Raw genomic sequence first — 10,223 nt, 5'->3', positions numbered from 1 at the left:
TTCATTTATAAGCATAAACACAAACACAAAAGTGAATAATAGTGAAAAATGTTGGTTGATCAACAGTCCAAAACCCTAAGAAATTCAATTTATTATAACAAAAGACAGAGAAAAAGCAAGGCAAATGTATTTGTATCGCATTTGTAGCGCACCCAAAGTGCTTTACAGCGTACGCAGGAAAAATAACAAAAGCAAGCAAAAGCACATAGAATAAGAAGCAAATCTCACATCTGAGAGGCCAGAAACAAGTGAATGGCGTCTGAAAAAGGACTACCACAATCAATCATTTGAACTGTTTAACTTTTCATTTACTAATCAATTATTCAACTAATCCTTTCAGCTCTAATCAGAAATATGACTTTGGCTTTCAGACAGTTCATTTCTGTTGTGAGGGCGGTCTGCTGTGGTTCATCTAGTGAGAGACTCTTTAGCTGCATGTGATGACTAAAGAATTGTACCAAGTTCTGAGAAGAGGTCAAAAATTCTCTCACCAAGGTATTAAAGAAACAAAAACAAGCTGTCATGAATACAGCTGCAACAGCTTAATTTTGACTGTAATTTGAGTGTTTCTAAACTGAACATTGAGTTGTTTCGTGAATTTTTCAGAGAATTTTGGCGAGATTGTCATGATTGGCTGGCAACTATTAATGTGATTGCTCCATATTTTTCTTTAAAAGAGGTGAAATTTGAATGCCAAACATGCAAAATTCCTTAACCTGTCGATTTGGACAAAACATTATAAATACAAGTGTAGACTGTATAGATGTTCACCATCTTTATAATTATTTTAATAATTTCATTGTAGCCTGCAGTGTTTTTCTAAATGCCTCAGAAAATACTTCAAGCCCGTCTTTGAGCTGCAGTGCGATGCTGATGTTCTCTATACTGTAAACTTTGTCATGAAGATACCAACACAGGATAAATGTGTTCGGAAAACTGTTATCAAAGTTAAAATTCAAACTAGAATAAGAGCAATAAAAAGCTGTGTTATACCCAAAAGGTAAAATGTTTATTATCAATGAACTTAATAACACAAACAATGTAAAAACAAAAAAAGAGAGAAACTTAAAAACATCAATGGACCATCCAACAAGTCAATAACTTTCCATGTGTAAGTGATTTTTAGTTCAATGTGTATTTCTGTAAGATACAAGCAAGAGGGAAGAAAAGAAAGTGGCTAAGTTTCCTGAACTGTACACTGACAAACCACAGCATTGCATTTTCATATTGTGCTGACAACCATAACTTAAAAAGAAAAAAACAAAAAACTTTTTGGACCAGTAACATTGTTGACGTGACTTAATTTCCTACATTAACACCATGCACATTAGTTTACAGTTATTTATAAACACTAAGTGTAAATACTTAAATGCATCTTACAAAGGTTTGAAAACTACTTTCTAATTATCTACAGGGAGGATGATGTTTAAAATCCAGTGTGTAGAATTTAGCAACATCTAGTGGCGAGTCTGCAGACTGCAACCAACTGAGCCCCCCTCACCTCACCTAAGGTGGCCACTAAAAACATAGAATTCCCTCTCCAGACCCAGAGTTTGGTTTGTCTCTTCTGAGCCACTGTAGAAACAAAGCAGACTCTGTGGAAGAGGACTCACACCCTCTTAGAGCTCATTCTAAGGCAGCGAAACAATCCTTCAATCCAAACAATCCTCATGTTCAGGTGAACTAATGAGAAGATAATAGATCCCCTGAATCCTTCACACTGGAATTTTATTAATATAGTGTTAATATACTCTTATATTACCTAATATAATACCTCTTTTATTCAAAACAAGAGTCAAATAAGTACATTAAAGCCACTTCAACACATCCAGGTTATATGAAAAGTAACTATTTACAAAAATTATAAAAAGCTAAAAAAAAAAAAAAAAAAAAAAAAAAATCAGCATTCACAAGAGTCTATTCATATTTATATGGGTTTAAATAGTACTTGGCTAATGTAACAACAATTTTGTTAATTTACTGGCCCTGAGAGTCATCCGTTCTGCACTTTGTGATTTTTATCAAAGACAAGAATCAGCTGTGTCACTGCCAAACACACCGTCTTAAGAGGAGAAATTATCAAAGCCACACACTGTGTACGAGTCATGGAACAGGAGGCTTTTAATCCAAATCTCCTCAGAATATCTGCATTACACTGATGAACTAGCAGAAGGGAATATTATCCCAGAATTTTGCTCAGTTGTCACAATCGAGACTTGCTCGGTTGCTACCAAATAAGTTTCCTTTCTGACATCAAACATTTGCTTTACCGCCTGCACACTCTGAGGAAGAAGATTATTCCCAGTGTCTGAATCTCTCTTTCACATTTTATGAATCCTTCTGCCAGCTGCTCACTCGTCAAACAGGTTATCAAAGAGTTGGATTCTCTTAAAAATATAAAAATGGTGGCATTTAAACATTTACCATTAGCCAGAGACAACAAGGCTCCCAATTCTAGTGAGGTGTGCATGTTCTCTGAACCAGAGGTCGCAGGGCGTTTCACAGCTGCAGGGTTCAGATGATGATGCTGGTGCCACTGCGAGAACTCTTGTCCTGAGAGAGACACACTAACTTTAGATTCACGTCACTGACAATCGGTGTAACTCAGGCTGCTTTCATAACGACTGTGTGTTTGAGCGTGTGCGCGTTTGCCTTGATGAAAGTGCGTTGGTGTAGTACGAAAGTGCGTCTATCAGCTAAAGGAGCGTGTTTCTTACGGAGTAGCGGTCATTCTTCCGCGCTCCAGGTTTGTGTCCGGGTTCATACTCGGTGTAGCTGGGAGGTTTCTCAACCCAGCCTCCGCCTCCTCTCCTCCCTCCGCCGCCTCCTCTCCTGCTGCTGGCCTCATCGTCCGAGCTCCAGGACCCTCCTCTCGGGCGCCGTGATGCTGGGGGGGAGTAGTTTCCTCTGGACCTGCTGTCAAACAGGTCATCCCTGGAACGGGAGCGGGGGCGGTCCATGCCTCCTCGTGCCCCGCTGCGACTCCGCCCGTCCAGCGAATCCTCGCTGTAGCTCCTGGGGATGCCTCTAGACCGGGTGGGTGAGGGGTAACGCCTGCCCGCTGGTCCTCGCTCGTCACGACGGCCGAAGCCGCTGCGGCTGCTCTCGCTGGAGCTCGGGGGCCGAGTCTTGGGCGCGGGGGGTGGGATTCTGCCCTGCTGCTCTCTTATTGGTGGAAGTGTGATAATGCGACGCTCTGTCGGGCCATCATCAAGGGCGGAGATCATGCTGGGAGGGCCGGGGGAAAATGGGACGTTGGTGCGCATGTGCTGAGGAGGAGGTGGCATCTGTTGCATGTGCTGAGGAGGAAGTGGCATCTGTTGCATGTGCTGAGGTGGAGGTGGCATCTGTTGCATGTGCTGAGGGGGAGGTGGCTGGGACTGATGGGAAAAAGAAGAAGAAGAAGAAGAAGAAGAAGAAGAAGAAGAAGAAGAAGAAGAAGAAGAAGAAGAAACAGAGAAGTAAACACAAACGAAAAGCACCACTTCTACATTTCAGTGTAATTCACAGGTACAGTATGACAAGAAATGCTGCACTTTGCCATTTTGCACCAACAGGAAATGACACAACCAGCGCCCTGACAGGTGTCAATCAAACACACACACATCCAACACGACTGCCAATTGCAGCTTTGGAAATAACAGCAAAGACAAAATTCTTCTGCACAGATTTTGTGTTTTTGTACAGTGGAGGCGTACAACCCTTTGCTAATGAAATAAAACATAACCTTCACAACAAAAATGGCATATATGTAATAACTGTGGCTGATGTTTAGGCTGCCATCGATAACTACAGTGATGATGAGACAAATGCGTCAGGGTCTGAGTGGTTTACCGCCTCAGCAAAGCATCCTTTGGGAAGCCCTCCATCAATAGTTACAACACCAACTGAGTGGAGCATTGCTCCGTCAGAGCTGCTGGCTGGATGGTCGAATAGCTCTGGCAGCCTCTCTCTGGCTTTTCACTCTTTCTGACAGCACGTCTCACAAATTATCTCTGATCGAGCATAAACGGATCGTAACTGTACCATGACTTCTACCAGCCACCAAAACAGATGCTCCATCAGAGAACATGGCTGGTTACGTACCTGTAGCAGAGGACTGGTCATGTCCATCCCCCTCACCTGGCTCTCCAGGTAATCAAGCATCTGATTGGTGTTGGCAGGGGTGTGATTGCCATGGCCGCTGGGAGGGGGCATGCTGTAAGCTGAGGACTGAGGAGGAGGGAGCGGCATGGGCTTCAGAGGGATGCTTTTACCGGAAACAGATCCTGAAGAGACAGAAACATTCACGAAATAAAGTTCGGTGACAGGTGAATGAAAACCTACAGAAGGCTGTGTGTGTGTGTGTGTGTGTGTGTGTGTGTGTGTGTGTGTGTGTGTGCGTGTGTGTGTGTGTGTGTGTACCGGGGTAGAGTAGCGGGTTCATCTGGGAGGAGCCCTGGCTTATTGGTCCATACACTGGCTGTCCTCCTAACCAGGGAACCATGGCCCTCTGAGCCTCCTTCATCATACGATGCTGCATCACCGCTGAAAGACGAGGACAGCACATTCTTTCACACTCAGAAACACGGGAAGGTCTTCTCTGAGTACACAGACGACGCTATCTGGCTAACATGACTTTAGAGAGAGAGTTTTCCAAAGTATACAACAAGCTTTCTACCTGCCAGGTAACACTGATTTTGCTTTGTACCAGAACAGTGTGAAAATGACCTCGCAGAGATGAGGGTGAGAAAGGTAACCCATGACGAGCGTCGTCGTTTACTTTTCTGTCCTGAGGTAGGTGAACATTACACTGGATTACAGCTGGGGGCAGAAACTGTTCGTGTTTTCTAGTCTTTGTGGGAACAACAGCACCTCTTTAAAGGATATTTTTCAAGTCTGTCTTCATCTCATACGGCCATTATGTACACTTATTTGTCGCTGTACTCGTTTCTCTTCTCTGCATTGGCCGTTAAGACGTCGCTTCCTAACTTGATATCAATGTAAGAGATCTCTGTGGTCGGCGTTCTGTGTAAAAATACCTTCTGAAGTTCAGCTGAAGCTTATCAGCCTTCAGAGAGAGTCAAAGCAATCGTTTATCCTCTAAAATTAGTCTTTTTAGCACAGAGTTCCCCCATTTCCTCAGACAGTGTTTCTTTGCTGAGCTCCAGTGGAGGAGTAACACACAGACACAGTAACTTAGGAGGATTTGATTCGATTAATTCAGACTGTTGAAGCCTCATATTAGCTTCAGCTTAACTTTAATACGTAAATTCACACAGAACAAAGACTGATTTTATCTACCATCACTTTACACTGAAATCATGTTAAGAGGGGATCCTATGATCCTTAACTGAGGAATGTTTACAGCTATAAATAAGTCTCTCAATGTCTGTATGGTCATGTAACTACTGTTTTAATAAAATGTCAATTTATCCTTTAAACCACAAAAAAAAAGTTTACAATATGTTTTGTTTTTACTCCCTAACTGCCTTATTGTTTATCTTCTGTGTATTTCTGCCAGCACAAGTTGTGAATTTAATGCTTGTAAGCAGCCCATTGTTGTGGATGTCAGAGCACCGACAAAGACAGTTGTCTAAAAGGCGCCCGCTCTCTACCTTTTTCAGGACAGCAGCACTGCTGCGGGCAGCAGGGACAGCGAACATAGCAGCAGCATCTCTGAGGGCAGCACTGGCAGCAGCAGATGCAGAAGAGGATGATGAGGAGGAGGGCTCCGATGATGATGAACAACACTGTTAACCAGTCTGAGAGACGAGAGGAAGAGACAGGCTAATTGTGGTGTGTCCAAAGAAATAAGTTTTAATTCTGTCCCTGATTCTGTTGGAGCTGGACTATAAAGTCACACAGCTTTATGTCTGATAACATATGTTTGAGCTGTGGAGAGCATGTCTGAACATGCGTTTTCTTTTTGTTTCTTACGGTAAACGATGAGTTTGACTTCCTTGTCGGAGTCTCCAGACGTGTCTCCAGCAGCATCGACGGAGCAGAAGTAAACCCCGTTGTCCCACCACATGATCTCACTGATCACCAGGTCTGCCTCTGTACACACACACACACACACACATTTTTTAAAAGACCCAGCTGTGTCTCCTCCCCTCAAAATGACTAAATGTCTCTGACCAACACAGGAAACAACAACATAACACAAACAAACAACCACTTAAGGGAGAAATCTCCACCTCAACAGCACTTCAATTTCCAGTTTAATTCCCAGCTACATACTAAAGGTTTTAAGACAAGGGTTTGTTCATATCATTCATAGCCTGATTTATGTTTCATTTTACTCCTAAAAACCAGGCAAAAATATATTGTTTTGTGGATGCTGACTGTATTTTCTGCTTTATGGAGTGATATAAGAGATCCACAATTCCTTTTGTGAAAACCTTCAGCTCTAATGTCACAGCATGAAACATCCATCCATTTTCTATACCGAGAGAACCCACGCAAGCATGGGAAGAACATGCAAACTTCACACAGAAAGGCCCTGGCCGACCCGGGGATCAAACCAGCGACCTTCTTGCTGTGAGGCACGCACACTACCTGCTGCCCCACCATGCCGCCTCAACATGAAACAGAACTGTCAAACCAGCTTTATCTAATGCTCAGCTCTCTGATCTGGAAATGTATACAAATTAAGCAGATTTAATTAGATAAAGCACCATTTGCGTATTTAAATACGTAGATAAATAGAACATTTCAGAAAACTAGTAATACAAAAAAGTAATGTACATAATGAACTGCAGGAGTTTCATGGCTACAAGTTAAAATTTTTATCTAATCCCCTGCAGTGTCTTGCCTTAACTAAAATAGAGGACTAAGAAAAGCACAAAATATTGGAAAAGCAGCAGCCACAACCGGTGATTATTTTGGCTTTTAAAGGATAAAAACTTTAATTATTAAGCGGTCATCCGTATGAATAAGCCACATAATAGGTGAAGCAAAAAACATACAAAGAGGGTGATAAACTGTGTCAAGACCAGACACTTTTTTCATTGTATTCTCGTCTCAGCTGCATTGAGCCGGACACAAACCGTGCTGGATGGGACTGCGCGACGTTTGCGTGAACTCACTGTTTTGGATGGTGATCCTGCGCTCGCGGTAATCTGCCCCGAGCGTCGGCTCGCTGCTCCCCCTCTTCTGGATCACGGTGCGCACCGTCCGCTGACGATCTGGACAGTCGTTGGACGGGTCCTGGCCTAACTGTAGAGCCGACTGGTACGCTGCAAAAACCAGAGGCAAAGTTTTCATGAAAACAACACGACGGTGTTTCCTGTGAGTCCAGAACTCTAGTGCTGCAACCCTGACAAAGTTTTAACAACAGAAGACAATGTGTATACAAAATGATATACAGAGGTCAGAGTTCACCATCCTGATGCCCTGAGGAACGAGGGTTTCTCTCTGTGTTGGACATGTGGCTGATTAAAGAGGACATAAATTCTTCATTTATCACCAAGTGTTTAAAATAGCTGGAGTCCACAGCTAAAACACCATCTTATTTCTTCAGAGAGAACATGAAGGTACTCTGTTTAACATCAGCAGTGCAGTTCAGAGCAAATATCCATTCACATTTCTCTCCATTATGCTCTCTTCTGGCGTGGCTGTCTTGTGTCTAACCTGTGGAGTAGTACTCCAGCACGGGGTCCTTGCAGAAGGACTTGTACCTCCAGGTGACCAGGACATCTTGGAGGTTTGCGGAGGTGGAGTAGTCGCAGCGGAGGATGACTGAGGCAAACAGAGCTGTGCTGCGCTCCTGCTGAGGGACAATCACCTGAATGCACACGGACACTGTGGAGGGACGGCAAGCAGACGGTTACAAACAGGACTTTGTGTATTTGTGTGTCACGTGCCTCAAAGATGCTGCCAGTTCAGAGAAGCAGCCGCCTGCGTTTTAGCAAATAGAGGAAGTAAAGTGTGTAAGACTGAAACAATGTGGGTCAGGGTTTCTCTCGACTGCTGAGCTCATTTGAAAGTGGGAGAACCGGAAAAACAGGTGACACAGACAAAGACACAGGAAGCAGCTTACTGTGAAACTACCACGCAAACATTTCAGCTGGAATGAAACCTGTTGAATCAACGTGCACCTCCATGTAGACAAACCACACTGAGGCTGAAAAATAACGTGGAAGATTAGAAACATGGTAGTTTAGAAACATAACTGGGCCACCTTGTGGGCTCCCACACTGAAAGTATCAGGAAGAGCCTCCAAATTAAGACAAGATAATAATAAGAAAATAAAAATATATACTTATAGTCTGCAAAGACACAGACATCCATCCACTTCACATACAGCCAGTATGTATGACCAGCATGAACAAGATGAGTCATGTGACCGATACTTTAAGTTTGCATGGTTTCAGTCGACTTTTTGATATATTTTTTTTTTACTTTTAACCTAAAATCCGATTAACTCAACTTCTTTTAAAACAACATGAGGCCAATATGTACAGAAATGGAAATTACCTTTTAGAAGCGACAGCAGGACGATGGCGGCAGGTGATCCCCGCATGATGACGAAAGGTTGCGGTTACACAAAACCTCCGAATAAAGAGAGAAAAGCGGTGGGAGATGAAAGTCCTCCAAAACAATAAAAGAAGAGTCTGAGCTGAACTCAAAAGCCACCGTTCATCACTTCGACCTGCGCGTTTGCCTGGATAGTGTTTGGCAAATGCCTGAGACTGCAGTCATCTCTGGCCACACCCAGGTGAGTTCGTCCTAACCTGTGACGTAGCCAGGTGCACAGAAAGCCCCCACGAGACAGGAGCGGAGGTCAGCAAGGCCTGCTAATGCTAATGTAGCATTACTTAAATAAATGACATAACAAACATGTCATTTTTTAGACGCATTTATACTTCTAACATCTGCGCCTCAGCGTGTTTATTTGTCTTCATGCTATATTTAGGCTAAATTCAATTTCCCGTCCAATTAGCTTTGACTTCATTTGCTTACAAATATCAACAGGTAACGGGTTCATTCAGGTAAACTTCTTGTCAGGTACTTTGTGGCATCTGTTTCATGGCGCTTCTGTCTTCGGTCTTGAATGAATGGAGGTAAAAGGAGTCAGTGACGCGACTTCTGACTGACCTGTTGACATCAGCTGATGAGGCTGCAGGTGGAGTTTTATGGCAGGATGAACATGTTGGGCCCCTGCTGTATTTCTTTGATATATTTGTTTAACACCTCTCATGCAAACATGCAGCCTGAAGTGCTTTGCAAATTGGTGATGATTAAAAGATCCACAAAAAACCACCACAAACTAATTGACATGCAAAGAACATGAGGTTTTAAGGGCCCATGGGGGTCTGGGGCCCCAACACAATTGCCACAGAGAATCCAACCGTATGATAGATAGATAGATAGATAGATAGATAGATAGATAGATAGATAGATAGATAGATAGATAGATAGATACTTTATTCATCCCTAAGGGAAATTCACAAAATGTGAAGAGCAGCATAAATAATTCCTCAGAGTAATGTTGATTAATAATAATAATAATGATAATAATGCATGAGTGAGATCATATTGAATATTAAGAAAATATTGTTGGCTTATTTTAATGAAAAGCATTGACTAGCATTTCTTATGGTGATTTAGAACATATTTAAAGAAATGATGATTGAAGCTTAGTACATATTCTCAGTTTTAGGTTTTTGTATTTTGCTAAACAGATGAGGTTTGACCACAAGCAGGTCAGACTCATGCACCAAAGCAGGCAGTTCGCCAAACTCCAGTGACATAAGTCATGATTCTAACAATCATAATAAAGCATTGCGACCTAAACTCTACACCTAAAGTGATAAATTATTAAAACAAAGTGTTAGCATGCAGTTCATTGATATGATGGCATGGAAAAATACCTTTTTGACTATGCTCCTGTGTTGATAGGCACAAGACAGTAAGTCTGGATATCCCCAGTCTTCAACGCTTTCATGTAACTCCAACTGAAACCACTAGATGTCAGCCTAAACTTTTTTTGCACCAGTGCTTACTGTGTGATTTCTGTCACGCTTGACTCTTGAGTTCTCTTCAGTTAACCTCACTGGAGGACAGACGCCTCTCAAGCATCTCCTCCGTCATTAACGTCTGGGTCCATCTGCACATGAATGGGACTACTTCTGTGTGTGGTGCTGAAGTGCTTTCCCAGTCCTTCAAATGGTCAAAGATTGTTTCCCCTCTGAACACACCCCGTCTGCACCTGCAGCCCTTCAGAGCATTTCTTTTTT

The 10,223-nt window shown here is 42.7% G+C and overlaps 1 protein-coding gene across 1 annotated transcript; it reads right to left on the bottom strand.

The window, feature by feature from the left end:
* Positions 1-2,250: 2,250 nt before the first annotated feature.
* On the bottom strand, positions 2,251-8,637 carry LOC139335068 (immunoglobulin-like domain-containing receptor 1). The gene is made up of 9 exons (XM_070968479.1): positions 8,461-8,637; positions 7,615-7,785; positions 7,071-7,220; positions 5,920-6,039; positions 5,598-5,744; positions 4,405-4,527; positions 4,087-4,268; positions 2,718-3,380; positions 2,251-2,553 (listed from the first exon to the last, which is right to left on the bottom strand). The coding sequence occupies exons 1-9, from the start codon at positions 8,504-8,506 to the stop codon at positions 2,515-2,517; spliced, it is 1,641 nt and encodes a 546-aa protein (XP_070824580.1). The 5' UTR covers positions 8,507-8,637; the 3' UTR covers positions 2,251-2,514.
* Between the last annotated feature and the right edge of the window lie 1,586 nt (positions 8,638-10,223).

Source organism: Chaetodon trifascialis, chromosome 1, assembly GCF_039877785.1.
Source record: "Chaetodon trifascialis isolate fChaTrf1 chromosome 1, fChaTrf1.hap1, whole genome shotgun sequence".
NCBI lineage: Eukaryota > Metazoa > Chordata > Actinopteri > Chaetodontiformes > Chaetodontidae > Chaetodon > Chaetodon trifascialis.
This window is presented reverse-complemented; position numbering and strand designations above follow the sequence as displayed.